Raw genomic sequence first — 19265 nt, forward strand, 5'->3', positions numbered from 1 at the left:
ATTATTATTATTATTGTTATTATACAATTGTATCACAGCGGCCAGTTGTTTCGCCGGATTTGGCATAGTCGGGCCCCACCCAGGGGCCTAGGACGTCGTAACGTATTTTCGTAATATGCGTGCAGATCCAAGCATTGCGGCTTTTTGCATTTGACTGATGGTGATTTTGTCAATTTTTAACTGTTTTAAATGTAATTCCAGTGCTTTTGGAATAGCACCCAGTGTGCCAATTACCACTGGAATTACCACTGCTGGTTTGTGCCATAGTCGTTGAATTTCAATTTTTAAGTCCTGGTATTTTGCGAGTTTTTCATGTTCCTTCTCGGCGACCCTGCTATCACCTGGTATTGTGATGTCTATGATTGTGACCTTATTTTTCTCAACCAGTGTGATGTCTGATGTATTATGCGCCAGTATTTTGTCCGTTTGTATACGGAAATCACACAAGATCTTGACCATCTGATTTTCGGTGACTTTTTCAGGCTGATGTTCCCACCAGTTTGTTGCTGTTTTAATATTATAATTTTTGCACAAATTCCAATGGATCATTTGTGCTACTGAATTGTGCCGCAATTTATAATCAGTCTGCGCGATTTTTTTACAGCAGCTGAGTATGTGATCAACAGTTTCATCAGCTTCTTTGCAAAGTCTGCATTTGGCATCATCAGAGGATTTTTCGATTTTGGCCTTAATGGTATTTGTGCGGATAGCTTGTTCTTGCGCAGCCAGGATTAGTGACTCTGTTTCTTTCTTTAATGTACCTGTTGTTAACCATAACCAAGTTTGTTCACTGTCCACTTTATCATTTCCCCCCCCAGAAATTGGCCATGCAGTGCTTTGTTCTGCCAACTCTCCATTCTTGATTTTATCACATCTTTTCTGTATTCTTGTTTTGTCTGTTGGATCTTCAGTAGATTTTAGTTCTTCACTTCGATTAATAGATGTTCTTGACTTTCTTTTAAATAATCAGCCAGTGCATGTTTTTCTACTTCAACTGTTTGCTTCACTTGTAATAATCCTATATTATTTCTTCATTCTCAAGTTCTATTCCATCATCTTCTATGACCTTGCCTGCTTTGGTTCCCATTGTTCCCCATTTGTCAATTCCAAACTGCATACCAATGTCTTGGCTAAATTCTTTTGTGCTTTCATTTAATAAATTCAGTTCAGCTTTTGTTTTACCAAACAGCTACAAATCATCCATGTACACCAAGTACGAAATTTTCAGTCCTTTCTCTGCAAGTTCGTATTCATAGTTCACCTTCTTCAAAATGATTGTCAGTGGTAGCATTGAGAGTATAAATAGTAGAGGTGAAAGGGAATCACCCTGGAAAATGCCTCGTTTAATTTCAACTTCACCCAGTACTTCTTCATTAGCTATAAGCTTCGTTATCCAGAGGTTCATTGAAATTTCCATGAATTTTTATATGTTGCTGCTGATGCCAAAGATTTTCAGGCATTTCTTGACCCACCTACGGGGAACTGAATCAAACGCTGTCTTATAATCTATCCAAGCCATGAACAGTTTGGTTCATCTTTTCTTTGAATTCTTTAGGATTAGTTTGTCAATCAGCAGTTGGTCCTTTGTTCCCCTTGAATTTTTGCAGCATCCTTTCTGTTCTACAGGAAGCAAGTTATTTCTTTCCAAGTATCCATAAATTTGGTTTGCAATGATACCAGTAAGGAGCTTGTATGTTGTTGGCAAACAGTTGATTGGCCTATAGTTTCCAGGATCCTTTCCTTTTTCTTTAGCTTTTTGGATCAAAAATATCCTTCCAGTTGTCATCCATTCATCATTTTCAGGTGTTTTTAAGATCTGGTTCATTTGGGCTGCCAATCTTTTGTGCACACTTGTAAGTGCCTTTAACCAGAAGCCATGTAACTCATCTGATCCAGTTGCACTCCAGTTCTTCACTTTTTTTTTACTGTCTTTGCACCATTTCTTTTGTTATTTTCACATCTTCCATTTTATGCATCATCATCATCATCATCATCATCATCATCAAAACTAAGTGGAGAGACTTGGCTCTAAGACAGATCTAGGAACAGTGGGATAAAAATTTTAGGAAAAGTCAGTTCTTTAAATACAGTTTGATAAGCTACACAACTAAGGGCCCCAAAGTGGATCCAATAGTAGTTATGTTTAGAGTAGATTTATCAACGGAAAGAGCGTTAATGGGTTGACTCGAAATACAATTAAACCTGGAATAATTTCTGACCTCTATGGTCTGTATATTCTTAAGGAAATACTGATGGTGAGATAGGATCACCTTTAGAACAGCAAAAACCCCAAAATTTTTGCAAGCTAGTAGACAAAAGTTAATTTGAATTTTCCTCCTAACCCTGAATGGGTACACTACATCTGGACTACAAAAATCATTAACAGAGATAGAGAAAAGCTGTTTTGCTATATAATGGATGTTCTGATCTTTGCAACCCAGATATAATAAGCCTATTCTAACCGTTTGAGGAAAGGCATAATATATTAGTAGGTTATGAATTCTTGTGCACTTATTGGCAAAGGTATTTTATTATTTATGGATAGGATGGTATACAATTTTCTTATGAATTATTTCAGTTATGATTGGAATATGCGGATTCTGGGATTTAATGATTAGATTTGTTATGATTATAGAAAGATTCTGCATTGTTGGAGTTTAACAGATATATATTTTATGTATTGGTTCAAATTTAAAATAGACATTACAGATATTTGAATGTGTGTGTGTGTGTGTGTGTGTTTTAGTGGAAGGGTTATTGTGATGTATTTATGGCTTATATGTTTTATTTAGAATAAAATACTATGGCATTATATAATAATAATAATATTTTATTAGTAGATATATATAGCTTTTATATTTTAGTTTTGTATCCTTTTTTGTTCAACTAAAACAAGAGATTATTTAATCTATAATTGTATCCTTATTGAAGAGGGAGAAGTAACTTTTTTATGTTGCCCCCCTCTCTCCCTCCCTCCCTCCCCCTCTCTCTCTCTCTAACTTTCCCCATTGTTCTCACTCCCTTTTTTGTTGTAATTTTGCATTTTAATTTTTTATCTTTAAAAAACAATTCTTAAAATTCTAAAAATGATACAAATAAAACGAAGATTGGAATACACTTAGATTTAGTGTTGTTGACAAGTAATGTGTTAACAGCAAGGGAAATTAACAGGTTTAGAGACAAGTAGAACTGCAAGTAAGTGTTTTGACTGCGGCTTCCCGAGAGCATGAAGCCAACTCCTTGTCCCGACAAAAACCCCTTTTATTATGAAAATCTTTCAAGAGAGGATTTACAGTCACAGACCTTATCCGGCTTGGAGAGCTGACAGACCAATATCTGTAAAACATGACAAGGAGTCTCTGAGAGTCACGAACCGAGTATTCTAATTGTCTCCTGCAAACTCCACTCCCCCTTCGCTCCTCTTTTATTTTCTTTGGGAGGGGCCATTCATCATCCACCTCTGGCCTTACTCCAAAGTCGACCCCTGTTCTTTAGCTGTTCCCTTCGTCTGGCAACTCTGTGCATGCGCACACTGGAAACAGGCTCCAGCTGTTCGTCTGCCTCACTGATGTCTGACTCTGAAAGCAGCTGATAACTGGCATACGGCTCTGGCCTCCTCTCTGCCTCTGACGCAGAGCCCTCATCAGAGCCTTTCCCAGACTCCAGGACTGGTCCATGCCCCTCCCCAACCTCCTCACTATCCGAATCTGCTGCCAGCTCTGCTGGCCACTGGCGGGCTACAACAGTAAGTCCCTATTTTCATATGTGGACTACTGTAGGTAGGTAGGCAGTTTGCCATCTACATGCAACATGCAACAGATAGGAACTGAAGGAAAAGATTTGGCTCTCTTCTGCAACTATCAGCTCTTCTTAGATGGCTTTGGAAAAATCAGATAAAAATTTTAGGAAGTTACAATCCAAAGTGTTTGAAGATGTGATACTGAGGGTAGCTGACTATATTCTTGGTCATTTCCCCTCCTATTGGCAAATACAGGTAGTCCTTTACTTACAACTAACCATTACAATTACAGCAAGTAGGGAAGGAAGGAGGGAAGGAAGGAGAAAAGGAGGAAGAAAGGAGGGAAGGAAGGGGGGAATGTAGGAGAGAAGGAAGGGGGGAAGGAAGGAGGAAAGGAAGGGGGAAAGGAAGGAGAGAAGGAGAGAAGAAAGGAGGGAAGGAAGGAGGGAAGGAGAGAAGAAAGGAGGGAGGGAAGGGGGAAGGAGGGAGGGAAGGAAGGAGGGAAGGAAGGAAGGAGAGTAGGAGAGAAGAAACGAGGGAAGGAAAGAGGGACGGAGGGAAGAAGAAGTAGGACCGTTGTAAGATAAGATGGATCTATGGGATGGTAAGAAAGCAATTTTCAAGTATATTGTCAACTGTAGGGAAAAAATTGTTATAAATACATATTTTTAGTAACAGTTATGAGATCATATAATTGTGAATGTATATATAAAATTGATAAAATTAAAAATTAAAAAAAACCAATTACAATTAATTCCAAAATTTCCATCCCTAGGCAATGCAGTTGTTAAGTGAGTCATTCCCCATTATATGTCCTTTGCTAAGCAGATCACTATAGTTAAGTGAACCATGCAGTTGTTAAGCGAATCCGGCTTCCTCCAATGACTTTTCTTATCAGAAGCTCCTTAGGAAGGTTGGAAAAGACAATCCAGGATCCCGGGACACTGCAACCATCATAACCATATGCCAGTTGCCAAGCATTTGAAGTTTGATCACATGTATTGTGGGTATGCTACAGCAGTTATAAGTATAAGAACTAGTATGAGTCACTTTTTCAGAGCTTTTGCAACTTTGAATGATCATTAAATGAATGGTTAACTCTAGTGTTCGTTGTGACTTTTAAGAATTACATGATAGGAAGATATTCAACAACAGGGCCAGCTTTCCCCACCACTGAATTGTAACGAAAATTTGTCTCCAATTAATGTCTTTCTATCATGCAACCATTAAAGACATACATATTAGGATTTGGTCTGTATGATCCGCTAATACTGGGGATGGAACAGTTCAGCAGACTCATTGAGAAGGCTTGAATAGATGACATAAACCTCTGATCACATCTACCTTGAGATGGAGATAGTCTTCCTGCTCTGCTTCAAAAGCTCCATTGCCATTAGGTGCTGAACTATGCAATGTCTCTCCTTTTTCTTTAATTTGATTTATGGAAATCTGCCCTCCTATTAGTCACTATGTAGAGCTGTTCCTCTTCCCTCTAGTTATATTTGGAGGTTTGTGTCCATGGGAAGTGCATGAAGACCTGGCTCTGCTAGATGGTTTGGGGCCCAATGGGGGAACTTCATATTGGAGATGGTTAATTAATTAAATTGAACCCCATGTGTCCAGCGCCCCTCTTTGCCATCTTGTGCCCAGGATTTTATTTGTTCGTGTTTTTTACCAGCTGTGGTTTTTTATGATGTATGATTTTAATGTTTTTCAGTCTTTCTCTGTTGTAAGCCTCTCAGCATAATTGGATACGAGATGGCCAGCAAATAAATTTTATAAACAAACAAACAAACCAATAAAGCCTTGCTGTGGTCAGGGAGACTAGTGAACAATGGGTTTTTCCCCCTCCAATGGTGGACCAGTCAAACCAATCTTTCTTTTTCTCCTCCCCCCCTTCCCCTGGTCCTCCGTCACAAATTATGTTAGTTTCCCCTTCTAGGCATGTGCCAGGGGAAAAAATGGTTTGTGTATATGTTTTTCCCATTTAATTTGCTGGATGGAAGAACATCCAGGATGAAGGGAATCAACAGAAGATGGCTCCAACAATTGAATCCATCGGTTCACAAAGGCAGTTCCATGAAAATAACTGATGCTCACTTTCCAAGCACAGGTAATGGTTAACATTGTTGCCAGAAGAGAATAGAAACAGATTGGGAAGTGACCGTGGAGGTCCTAATCCAATCTCCTGTTCAAACAGGACATCTATACCAGTGTTGGTGAACCTTTTTGGCACCGAGCGCTGAAATGGGAGCACGCGCATGCAGTGGAAACTGGAAGAGCAGCTCCCCTGCATGCATATGCACGCCAGAAAGCTGAGCTTCCAGTTTCCAGGGCATGCGCATGTGTGCTAGTCACCTGGTCTTCCAGTTTCTGGTGTGCACACGCATGCAAAGACCAACTGGCTGGCGCACATGTGAGCGCTGTAAACCAGAAGCTCAGCTCTGGCCTTCCGATTTCTGGCACTCCCGCACGTGTGAAGAACAGCTGGGGAGTTCCGTGTGTGTGCCAGAAACCGGAACTCCATTGCCCCCTGCTCTTCCGGTTTCTGGCACTCCCACACATGCAAACACCAGCATACAGGAACCTGGAAGAGCAATGGCCGACAGCTGGCGTGCCTGGAGAGATAGCTCTGTGTGCCACTTCCGACATGAATGCAATAGGTTCGCCATCACGGATCTATACCATTCTGGACAAATAGCTGTGTCCCATCTCTTCCTAAAAACCTCCAGTGATGGAAGGTTGAAGGAAGAAGAAAAGATTATCTTGACTACCTTTCTTAAGGTATCTTCTTTTTCAACTGATGTGAACAGCAGAGACAGTCGCTTAAGGCTGCCATACAGAAGTATCCTTGATGTCCATATAAGGAGAAAATCTTTGTTCCAATTTTTCCTGCTACTTGGTCATTCCAACTTGCCATGTCACTCTTTTTTGCCAAGTCTCCTTCCCTTTTTTAAAAGCTATAAATCTGAAGGTTGTTTCAATCCCCCAAAGTGTCTCCAAACCACAAGAGATTGTTCATAACGGTTGATGGTACTTCACAGGCTTCAGGTTCAGCACCAAGAGTGTTTAATTTCAAGAGACAGAAGCTCTAATCCAATGTTTTTCAACCTTGGCAACTTTAAGGTGGGTGTATTTCCACTCCCAGAATTTTCCAGCCAGCATGACAAATACTGCTCTAATTCATTCTACATTTATAATTCAACCAGGGTTAGGTGATCACCCAGAAATATGATTAAGACAACATTGTATGAATAACCTCTAACCCCTATTATTTATACACAATTCTAATCACTGGCAACTTCCTAGTTTCCTGTTATACATAATTCAACAGGAAACAAAACACATCAATTTATATGTCATGCTTGAATTCAGAAGATGGATTTTTACGCAAGAAAGGGGGAAACACTTGTGAGAGGCTAAAAAAGCATTTACATCTATAAGAACTAAATCCTATGAATCAGGAAAGCTCACTCCTGGATAAATTGCAAAGACTGGAGCCTAAGATAGGCTTTATGGTGAAAGAGGATAGCTATTCTTTAGATAATGTTTTTCAGCTGGAACAAGAAAAAGTGGACTTCAACTCCCAGAGTCTCCATCCAACATACTGGAGTTTAAGTCCCCACATATTAAAATTGATAAGGTTGAGAAACATTACTTGCTGGAAGTAACTAACTGTACATTCTTGCAATAGCAGCTTCGTTTCTCAGGAAATAATGGAGTGGGTTCAAACTTACACAGAAAGCACAATCTTCAATGAGGAAATAGTTTTTTTCTCTCCAAAATATCTGAAAATTGGGGTTGCATAAGGGCACTCAAGTACTGTACATATTCAGAGACACCTATTCCTCTGTCGTGTGCCTTATGAGCTTTGAAGCTTTTTGTCACATGCATTGATGTAGTTTGTTAATTTTGTATTTCTGTCCAAATGGTTTGTACACATATTAAGAAATCTTGGCAATCCCTGATCTTTTGATCTGGGCTTTGCTGTTGTCCACCAAATAATGACCAACCAACCCCCTCCCCCAAATCATTTTATATAATTGACTACATTGGCTCAGAATTGCATTTTGCTTTACATATTGTATTTTATGTATTGTATTGAATTATATATATTACATATGTACATATATACATATATATACGTACATACACACATAGATACATACATATATATATAATTTTCTGTTCAAACCCAGAAATATGACGAAGCCACTAGAAGATGATGCTAAAGCAAACATAATTACTGCTATTATTAATGCAAAATGTTTAGCTGGAAAACATTAACAGCTGAGCCTGAGAAGAAACGTCTCAAGTGGGAGATATTGCAAGCCATTCAGCAGCCCTTTTAAACCTAATTGATATGGCTGAGCTGAACTCTCCGTTACCATGGAGATTAAACCAACTGGACTTCTGGGGGGTATCTAAGTTGCGGTGGAATCATCTACCCTTTCCCAAAATGTCGTTTCTTGTCTCTGCCCACATTGAAAATGTCCTCTGTGAATCATCTGTATCTGTAAAAATATTACAGAACTCTTTATTCAAAGATGGCTGCCCACTGCCCTTTTCTAAGATGGTGGCCTTCCAAAACAAGGCAGGCACCACCTACCCACAGTCAAAAGGGTGGTAGAGCTTTAAGGTTTTTGAAAATGAATGGGAAGTGTTCATTCCTGGATGAGACAATGAGTTTTTGATGATCATCCTGTGCTTCCCTTGAGCAACTATATCTACTATGCAAAGAGTTTGCCCTAACAAGTAGGATGCTGTATCTTTTCCTTTAAGCAACATGAATGTACTTCTTTCAAAGTCTTAATTGGAGTTTCAAGAGGGAGAGACACAAAACAATGCTTACACACTATGATAGATGATAGGTAGGTAGATAGGTAGGTAGATATAGAGATAGAGCTTGAGAGATACATGAGAGATGAGAGAGAGATAGTAATGGATGAATGGAGATGGGTGGATGGATAGATAGCAGATTAAATAGACACACAGTGTGAGAGATTATAGATGACAGACAGTTTCAACATATATGTGTTGCAATTCAAAGTCCAGCCCGTCTCAATTTCTGATGGCCATATGAGGGCACAACTAGGGACAGAACGGGGCTCTGAGCCTTGCTCCTAAGAGGAGAGGGGCTGGAGGAGAGGGGCTGGAGGCGAGACTACCAGGGACTTGTGCCCTGGATCTCCGGAGAGACACCTCCCTGGTGTCGGATTGCAAGCAATGCCTGACTTTCCTGTTCGGACTTTGACCTAAGAACAGTGTCAGTGTCTTCAAAGGATGCAAGCCATGGAATGAGAGCTACAGCCACACTCGGACTTATCAATCAATCAGAACAGAGCTGGAAGGGACCTTTGAGGTCTTCTAGTCCAATCCTCTGCTCAAGCAGGAGCCCCTATACCATTTCAGACAAGTGACTGTGTAGACTAGGCTCTTCTTTAAAAACATGCAGTGATGAAGCACCTACAACTTCTGAAGGCAAGCTGTTCCACTGATTGTTCTCACTGTTAGGGAGTTTCTCCTTAATTCCAGATTACTTCTCTCCTTGCTTAGTTTCCATCGTTTCTTGTCCTGCCCTCTAGTGCTTTGGAAAATAAGTTAACTCCCTCTTCTTTGTGGCAGCCCCTTAGATACTGGTATATTGCTACCATGTTCCCCCTAAAACTCCTTCTTTTCTCTACACTAGCCAAACCCCAAATCCTGCAAAAGTTTTTCATATGTTTTTGTCTCCAGGCCTTTAATCATCCTAGTTGCTCTTCTTTGCAAGTCAAATTATTGGGTTTTTTTAAATAAAAAAAAATCTGACTAAGATGCATTATAATGTCTGCATATAAATACATGTATGTATACTGTATACAGTTTTATGCATTTATTGAATTTCCACAGGTATGCCGCCCATCTCTGAACAGCGACCCTGAGCGGCTTGCAATTAAAAGTCCAGGCACATAGGTACACACCGGCGTTCTCCCTACATTGGCCACAAACTCCTCCCTGCAAAGGACCTTTCAGAACTCGGGGACTTAAAAATAACAGATGCACCTCAACTTTCTTTCTTCACACTCCCTGCGTCACTCCTCTTTTTCGTGAATTAAAGAGTTCATCAAACCTCTGCACCTCTATATTTGGAATATGCTGTTTCGGAAGCAAGTCATTTCTTTAAAGCACTGCACTCTGTAAATCTTTGCCTCTCCACGGCCCATATTCCATCTCTAGCTTTGCTAAACGTCTTAAGGGCGTCGTATCTCTACGATGCTGAAGTCAAAGCGCGACGAGAGGGGCGGAGCTTGTGCCCTTTTTCAAGATGGAGGAGTCCTGCACGTGGGAAGAGGAGAACCCTGCTTCTAGCAGCGACGGCGGCAGCGGCAGCAGCGATGAAGTGGAGGAGATGGAGATGGAGGAAAAAGAGGAGAAGAAACAAGGGAAGTCTCAAGCAGGAGTTTATGTGCCAGGGAAAGGTCCCCCACCAGCCCCTGGAGAAGAGCTGGTGATGGACGAAGGCGCATATCGACTCTACCATCGGGCAGGCACGGGTAGGAAGAATCGGGCAATTCTCACGTTAGGTTGGAGAAAGGCGTGATCACGGGCAAAGGGAGGGGGGAGAAACGGAGTGTGAATCGCTAATAATGCAAACTGAAAATTAGGGTTAGGCATTTGCTAGCAATCTAAATGGAGGAATTTAGATAAATTTAATATATAAATAAATATAAATAACTAATATAGAATATAATATAAATAAACAAATAATTAAAGAAATATAAATAAAGATTAAAAAAATAAGGGGCGTGCATAAACGTACCAGCGTCCCTGTCCTACTGTCCCCATTTATTTGAACCCATTTCCTGTGTTCTTATTAATGTTTATTCCTATTCCTGTTATCTTGTACATGAGTGACAAACTAAGTAAACAAATTCAGGAATTCAGCTTTCCATCTTCCCGAGGTCGGTAAAATGCGGACCTAGATTGTTGGGGCAATATGCTGACTCTGTAAACTGCTTACAGAGGGCTATAAAGCACTGTGAAGCCGTGTATTAAATCTAAGTGCTATTGCTATTGTTAACTGAGTAAAGTGAGGTATAAGTGCTATTGCTAATTGAGTTTAGAATTTGTGTTCCTGCTACCAAAGTGTTGGTGATAAATATGTCTACGATCCTACTGAGAAAACGATGGCTTTTACAATCACACTTAACTGTGGGAGTCCAAAACTGATGATAGTTTCCCCCTTGCTGTGGCTTGAAGTTTGTTGCACTTCAGTTCCCATAATTCCAGGGATCAGTTTTGGATTATCCTGGCTGGTAATTGCATGAATTGAACTGTAGAGGGTCAAGAAAGGATCAGATAGCAAAATAAAAGTAATAGAAGTTCCATTTAATCCTGAGGTATCAGGCAGAGGACAGGGTAAAGTGCCTTCCAAATACTTGGGAATGTGTAGAATCTGTATTGCAAATAGAACCTGAGAGCTATTTTGTAAGACTATATACTCGTATGTCTGATAAAATGCAACACAATGTTTGCATATTAAGAAAGAAGATGAGGCTAAATTGTGAATAGGATAGCAAAAATTAGAAGTAAACATTTAGATAAATGGCCCAGATAAATGAAGTCCTTCTGTTGCTATGAATTCAGGGGCTCCTTGCCTGAGCTTCGACATCTTGCATGATGCCCTTGGAGACAACCGAACTAGCTACCCACTGAGCCTTTTCCTCTGTGCGGGAACACAGGCCGAAACTGCCCAGGCGAACAGGTGAGTGCTTGGGATGGATCAATACAAGTAATCCTCGACTTACAAAGCATTCGTTTAGCAACTGTTCAAAGTGACAGTCGAACTGAAAAAAGTGATCTTCTACCAATTCTCACAGTTATGACTGTCACAACTTCTCCGCGGCCACATGATCAAAATTTGGGCATTTGGCAACTGGCATGTATTTATGACATTTGCAGAGGCCTGTGGTCATGTGATCACTATCTCAACTGACTTAAGACAAGAAAGTCAATGGGGAAGTTGAATTCACTTAACAACTGTGATTCACTTAACATGCAGGAATTCGCTTAACAATCGTGGCAAAAAATTGTAAAATTGGGCATGGCTCATTTAACAACCGCCTTGCTTAGCCGCAGACATTCAGGACCCAATAATGGTCCTAAGTTGAGGACTACCTTATTGTTTGCTAAACTAACAATCAGCTGAATGAGCAAAAAAGAGAATCTTCCATAGCCTGATACCTTCTAAAAGTATTTGATTTTAACTCCCATCCTTCCCAAACCACAAGACCCACCGTATGATGGGGCCTGAAATCCAGCACAACTGGATTTAGGTTGGGGAAAGGTAACAGTCTTTTCAATCCATTTAATAACGTTTTTTCCTCCCTCCCACCCTGATGAACACACAGGTTGCTAGTGATGAAAATGCACAATCTCCATGGGACCAAGTCAGCTGGCAAAAGTTCTTCTGAGTCAGAGAGTAGCAACGAGAGTGAAGATGAAGATGATGAAGACAAGAAACCCCAGCTAGAACTGGCCATGGTTCCCCACTATGGAGGGATTAACAGAGTGCGGGTATGGAATGTTTCCCATTTTTGCTTCCTTTGATAAAACTATTTTCCGCTTAAGGCTACCCTGCTATTTCCCCCCCTTTTTAGGTGACAGAGCTGGAAGAGACTCAGGTAGTTGCCGCTTGGTCTGAGAAAGGGCAGGTGGATATATACGATCTTCAGCGCCTCTTAGTGGCTGTTTCTGACCCCCAAGCGATGACAACCTTCTTGCGAGACGAGCAGGCCAAGATCAAGCCCATCTTTTCATTTACTGGACATATGTCCGAGGGCTTTGCCATGGACTGGTCCCCTAAGAAACCAGGTAATGGGAGAATGGGAAGGGAAAGATAGATGTAGGAGATGAGAATGTATGAAGTGTGGATCATGACATTTTGGATATTGTTTGATGTAGGCACCCTTTTGACTGGAGACTGCAATAAAAATATCCATCTATGGACACCCAAGGAGGACGGGTCGTGGTTTGTAGATCAGCGTCCTTTCACAGCCCACACAGCATCAGTGGAAGACATACAGTGGTCCCCAAATGAAGCTACAGTAAGTTGTCGCTAATTCGGTGTGTGCAATTTTGCAAATAACCTTGCCTATAAGGAAGAGGATGTTTCAATAAACGTCATTTATTTTAAGAGACACCACCATCATCATCATAATAATAACAACAACAACAACCACTGGGATCATCAGGTTCAGAAGGTTTTAGAGAATGAGAAAGTCAAGATCTTGTGGGATTTCGGAATTCAGACTGACAGGCACTTGGCCTACAACACACCTGACATAATAATAGTTTGGTATGATTCATTGACATTGCAATACCTGGTGATGCGCAAAGTGAAGATAAACAGCAAGAAAAAAAGCACAAAGTACCAGGACTTGCAAATTGAAATTGAGTGACTGTGGAAAAAGAAATCATGTGTTGTCCCAATTGTAATTGGAGCCCTTGGAGCAATACCCAAAGGGATACATCACTATTTGGAAATTTTAAATTTATCAGACCTGAACATTCTGATTCTACAAAAAAACATCCTACTTGGAACAGCTTATATCCTCCGACGTTACCTTAACAGTTCCTAGGTCCTTGGTTAGGACTCGAGCTGTTGAGCTACCAACCAGCCCCAAAGGCTGTGAATCTCACCAAAGATTAACCACATTAATAAAATAATAATAATAATAATAATAATAATAATAATAATAATAATAATAATAGTAATAGTAATCAATGCCAAGTCCGGCAAAACAACTGGCCGCTGTGATACAATTCTGTTGTTGTGAATAATAATAAATAATGCCATTGTTTCTCCATCTTGGAAATTTTTAAGATTTCTGCACCTCAGGTTCCAAAATTTCCTAGCCAGCATTGTGTAAACTTTGGGACTTATTGATTTTTATTTGGGAATAAATATAACTGAACACATTAGGACACATTTCCAAGTAAGAATGCCTAACTGTGCTGCATTTTGTTGCATTTTTATTTCTTTCTTTTTCTTTCTGAATGAGCTTCATGGGATACACCAAGACACAGTGGCTGAGCTTGTCGATCAGAAAGGTTGGCAGTTCGATGTTTCGAATCCCTAGTGCCGTGTAACAGAGTGAGCTCTCATCACTTGTCCCAGCTTCTGCCAACCTAGCAGTTCGAAAGTGTGTATACAACTTGCAAATAGAAAAATAAGGGCCACTTTTTGTGGGAAAGTAACAGCATTCCGTGCGCCTTCGGTGTTTAGTCATGCCAGCCACATGACCAGAGATGTCTTCGGACAATGCTGGCTCTTTGGCTTTGAACGGAGAGGAGCACTTCCCCTTAGAGTCAGGAACGACTAGTACATATGAGCAAAGGAAACCTTTACACACCAAGAAGGTGTAGATAGATGAAAAATACTGTATCTTATTATTTGTATAAAACAACCCTTTGGAATTGTGGAAATTTCAGGGAACTTTGATTCAGAGGTCTGTTCATTTATTAAAGACATTCACATGCAAAAGTAAATTAGATCTCTTCTTCCTTGAGGAATATGCAGCAGAGAGAAACCGCAGCCTATTGCAGACGTAAGAGAGCTTAGATCGCCTTGTTGAGAAGGGAATGTTTTTTTGTATCCCTGTGTTAGGTTTTTGCTTCATGTTCATCTGATGCTTCCATCCGCATCTGGGACACACGGGCTGCACCAGGAAAAGCCTGCATGCTGACCACCAGCAAAGCGCACGATGCAGACGTCAATGTGATTAGTTGGAACCGAAATGAGCCCTTCATTGTCAGTGGCGGTGATGACGGGATCCTAAGGATTTGGGATCTGAGACAGTTCCAGGTGAGCAAATCCTGCTGCCAGGTGAAGTATGGAATAATCACAACTTATGATGCCTGAGGCATCTGGTTGGTTTGGACCTAACAACTACTATAGAAGTGATGCGACCTTGGTGACTTTTAAGATGTGTGGACTTCAACTCACAGGATTCTCCGGCCAGCATTGCTGGAATTCTGGGAGCTTAAGTCCATACATCTTGAAGCCACCAAGGTTGAGAAACAGCCATGGGGCATAAATTGAATATTGCACATTCATTTTATGATTGCAACATCCTTTACATTCCCTCTCCCTCTAAAATCTGACTTCTACTGAATTTGGAGGCTTAAGACTTACAGATGCCACTGTATCTTTTTTGTGCCTTAAAACTCCCAAAGTGAGCTTTATCCCACTCACCTGGAAGTATGGCTCTCAACATGCCCCTTAAAAGCTGATGTGGCCCTCAAGCCAATAGAAGGCACATTCCCCCCCTCTCTCTCTGCTCTCCGCCCATCCATCTTTTGTTATCATAGTGGTACATTCTTGTTTTTTCGTTGTTTATTTTATTCTATTATTTTACCTGATTTGTTTACATTCTTTTAATTTTTTTCTTTTTTATTGTTGCAAGATCCTAGAGCAGTGTTGGCTAACCTTTTAGGCAGAGTGCTGAAATGGGAGCACACGGACGTGCACACAAGGGAGTGCCGGAAACCGAAAGAAGAGTTTCCCAGCACACACATGCGCAGTAGAGAGCTGCTCTTCCGGTTTCCTGTGTTACAACATGCATGAAGGCCAGATGGCTGGTGCAGTTGTGTGCACCAGAACCCAGAAAAGCAATGGGCAACAGCTGGCATGCCTGGAGAGGTAGATCTGCGTGCCATAGGTTTGCAATCATGGTCCTAGTAGTTCCATGATGAGATAGGTGGCAATTAAATTTAATAAATTATAACTTTTGCTTTCTGCGTTGTGTGATCTATGAGTAACTGGGTTAATTAATGAACTATTTCCCTGAACATGGGCACCCTCTGCCCCCATTCTTCCTTATTATCTTGGCTTATAATAATGGTCACTTTCCTCCCACAGAAAGGTTCAGCGGTTGCCACCTTCAAACAACACACTGCGCCCATCACATCAGTGGAATGGCACCCCACCGATAGCGGTGTCTTTGCTGCCTCTGGGGCTGATGACCAAGTGACTCAGTGGGACTTAGCTGTGGAACGTGACGAAGGAGGAGAGGTTGAGGACCCAGGCTTGGCTACCATCCCACCCCAGCTGCTCTTCGTTCACCAAGGAGAGAATGATATCAAGGAGCTGCACTGGCACTCACAATGCCCTGGCACCCTCATCACCACCGCCCTGTCTGGGTTTAACATCTTTCGAACCATCAGCGTCTGAGGAAGGCTTTCAAAATGGCCACCACCCTCTAAATTCAGGTGGCATTTGCAGAGGTGGTCAAAGGAGCCAAGATGGTGCCCACCTTTTTACATGCATGAAGAAGCTATCATTCTGCTATAAAAAAGAAAAAAATTCAAAACAGGCTTTATGTCTATAGAACTGCCCTAAGGAATAAGTCAGCTTCTATATATCTATTATATCCCATAATGTACACAGAAGGAAACTATTTTGAAATAGATGGAAAAAATATGTTTAAATTATTTTGGAAATAAAATTCTGTGATTAAGCACTTTGAATTTTGAGAAAGATCTGGGTTGGGTGCATTAAAGTCTCCATGCTTTGTTAGATGTTCAGAAAGGCTAAGGTTGTACATTGGCGGAATTCAGCCGGTTCGGACTGGTTTGGGTGAACCGGTTGTTCAGATTTTGCACAGTTCGTAGAACTGGTAAAATCAACCACAGGCTAGTCCTGCCCAATATATTACCTTCCCTTTGCCATGTGGTCCAAACCATCCAGCTAAGCTCTGTATCTCGCCTGCTCTGCTTACCAAAGGTAAGCATGCTGCCCGCTCACCGCCTACCTTGGTGCCCAGGGACATGCAATGTCCCGGCCTTGCCCCAGAGCTGCTGCCTGCTCGCCCCCCACCTCAGCTTAGTTGGGAAATGCGCCATTCCCTGATCCTGTCGTGACCCAAAGCTGAGCCCCCCCTCCCTCCCCAGGCCGAAGCAATTTATTTGGCCTGTGACCTGCCACGCTAAGCTGAAGGGCTGCCGGGGGGGGGGGGGGGGTAGCATGGGCACAGGAGGGACAAAGCGGTTTGGGAATGGACTGGATGGTTCTTAACTTAAAGTCCCACCCGGAAGGCGCTGCAGCGGAGATCTTGCAGCTGCTTCTTCCCTTGCCAAGCCTCAGTCACTCATGGAGATTCTCCATGTTCTCTCCAGGTTGGCAGCTTCTTCTCTTGCTGGGAGAGAGAACATCACTTGTGCAATTCAGCAGCTGTGAGCCTACGCTTTCCTCTAAATCCCATCCGGAAAGCACTGTGGCACAGAGAACCAGCATTCAACATGGCTCCTGCTTCTCTGTCTGTGTGCTTTCCGGAGGGGGAAAGCAGTGGCTCACAGCTGCTAAATTGCACAAGAGACGCTCTCTCTCCCAGCAAGAGAAGCAGTGGAGAAAAGCAGCTGCTGCCCCCGGAGAGCAGAGATGGAGTGGGGCAGGCCCCAAAAGGCTGTTAGGTCGATCCTCGCCGATGCACACCCACATTTTCAGCGAACTGGTTGTTAAATGGGTTGAATTGCACTACTGGTTGTACACAGAAGACCTAGAGTGAAAGGAAATATGTCTCCAGAAAAGAGAAACAGGCTTCCTGCTGAAATACCTTTATTTTGTACAGTTAGTCCTTGACTTAGAACATTTGGGATGAGAATTTTAATTTCTAGGGCTATTGTTAAGTGAGTGATGCCTGAATTTAACCTTTTCCCGCCCCACAGTCGAGTCAATTACTGCAGTCACTAAGGGATTCCAGCTTCCTCCATTGACTTTGTCATAAAACAGCTGAGAAGGTCACAACACTGCAACTGTTGTAAATAGATGTCAGTTGCCAAGCACCCGAATTTTTGATCATGTGACCATGGAGCTGCTGTGATTGTTTGTAAGTGCGAGGATTGGTTGTAAGTCACTTTTTTCAGTGCCACTGTAACTTCAGTCGCTAAATGAATGGTTTCAAGTCGAAGACTACTTGCATAGAGCAACGTTTCTCAACCTGGACAACTTTTAAGATGTGTAGACTTCAGCTCCCAGCATTCCCATTCGAGAAACATTGGTATATATAGAGTAAACGCTGGCTTTTGTGTTGTTTTCCCATTCTGCATTTAGTCATTAGATTCCAGCTTGTACTACTTGCACCACAATATCTTCTTTCTTTAAAATGCAAAGATACACCTGAAAAAAGACCAAATGTCTTTTACGTTGCTGCAGCAATTCTATCTAACCCAGGGATCCCTAATCCTCGGTCCATGGATCTGCCCAGAGATTGAAGATAAAATTGAGGCCGCTCCCCTCTACATGGCTCCAGTCTCCTACGTAACGCTGTGGGAGGAATAAATGGGATATTCTCAGACCCCACTTTCCTTGAGGCTGAGGTTAAATTGAGGCCACTCCCCTCTGCCTCACTTCCTGGCTCCCAGTTTAATCTCAGTCTTTCGGCCTAATAGGAGACTTATTTCTTGGCTTCTGATTTTCTTAAAATTGGTGTGAGAATTTTCCATCCTTACCTTCCCCACCTCCTCCCTTGTCTTCCGTGTGCTTGTGAATAGCTGGGCTTTGCAGAGGCACCTTAAGGCTCCAAGACCGCTGATGGTTGTTGGGGTGCCTCTGAAGCCAGGCGCCAGGAGATCTGAAGAGGCGCTGCATCCCCAGTCCATTGGGGGTCGCTGGAGCTCTGCCGGGCCTCTGGGGGCACTGGTGAGGCAGAACTAAAGGAATCGGGTCGTATGGTCGGTGGCCGCCATCTTGACCCTGTGCCGGCTTCCGGGAAGACAGACGTGGCTGGGGCAGCCATTGGAGCTCCATAGGCAGCCATGTGCAGAGGAACTCACCCCGTCAATCAGGGAATTGCCTCCAGCTGCTTTTCCTGCATTCAGACTTCAAGCTGCGGATCGGCGGCACAATCGAGCCACGGATTGGCAGTACCATCGAGGCTACATGCACAGAGGCACGGGGCTCATCAAGATCGCTAGCAGCCTAAATTTAATTGTGAGGAGCGGAGGAGACCGTGGAGAGCCTTGTGAGATGGTCAGTGGAGCTGTGAGTACCTGCAGCCTTGGGGAAGCCTGCTTAATGGCGGACACCACGAGAAGACCAGGGACAGGACCACCGGATTCCCCTGTGGATCCTGAGCCTGACGAGGGGACGTCCAGGGGCCCCTCTACGACCAGAGAGAAGGCCTCGGGCAAGAGGCCCACCTCCAAGTCTACCACAGCAGGGAGTTCTTACAAGGGGGATGAGGGGGTTTCCACCAGGGCTTCCTCAAGAAGAACCAGGGACTGCATTAGCCCTTCCCCCTCCAGGTTCTGTTCGCCCCTTAGGCTCACATCTGTTACTGAATCATCCCCTAGATCTCGGAGATCTTCAAGAGGGGTGTTTCTATGTCCCCCCCCTATCATCCATGAACACCCTGGGGCCCAGAGAGGGGATCCTTTTGGCAGACAGACTGTTGGGGTGAGCAGACCTAGGCTTGCTCCTCAAGCTGCTGAGGCTGAGACGGTTTTGGGGCCTCCCACTCTTTCCCCAGCCTTTCCTGAGCTTACC

The 19265-nt window shown here is 42.6% G+C and overlaps 1 protein-coding gene across 1 annotated transcript; it reads left to right on the top strand.

The window, feature by feature from the left end:
• Positions 1–10004: 10004 nt before the first annotated feature.
• Positions 10005–16242, top strand: GRWD1 (glutamate rich WD repeat containing 1). The gene is made up of 7 exons (XM_032237897.1): positions 10005–10272; positions 11366–11483; positions 12130–12295; positions 12379–12592; positions 12683–12825; positions 14388–14585; positions 15642–16242. The coding sequence occupies exons 1-7, from the start codon at positions 10044–10046 to the stop codon at positions 15951–15953; spliced, it is 1380 nt and encodes a 459-aa protein (XP_032093788.1). The 5' UTR covers positions 10005–10043; the 3' UTR covers positions 15954–16242.
• Positions 16243–19265: the final 3023 nt, after the last annotated feature.

The sequence above is a fragment of the Thamnophis elegans genome, chromosome Z (assembly GCF_009769535.1).
Source record: "Thamnophis elegans isolate rThaEle1 chromosome Z, rThaEle1.pri, whole genome shotgun sequence".
In the NCBI taxonomy this organism is placed as follows: Eukaryota; Metazoa; Chordata; class Lepidosauria; order Squamata; family Colubridae; genus Thamnophis; species Thamnophis elegans.

Excerpts from the sequence above, each read along its gene's own strand:
- GRWD1 (XM_032237897.1), top strand. The coding sequence starts at position 10,044 with ATGGAGGAGTCCTGCACGTGGGAAGAGGAGAACCCTGCTTCTAGCAGC. Across the intron at positions 10,273-11,365 it reads CTACCATCGGGCAGGCACGG|GGGCTCCTTGCCTGAGCTTC; the intron begins GTAGGAAGAATC and ends CTATGAATTCAG. Across the intron at positions 11,484-12,129 it reads GAAACTGCCCAGGCGAACAG|GTTGCTAGTGATGAAAATGC; the intron begins GTGAGTGCTTGG and ends ATGAACACACAG.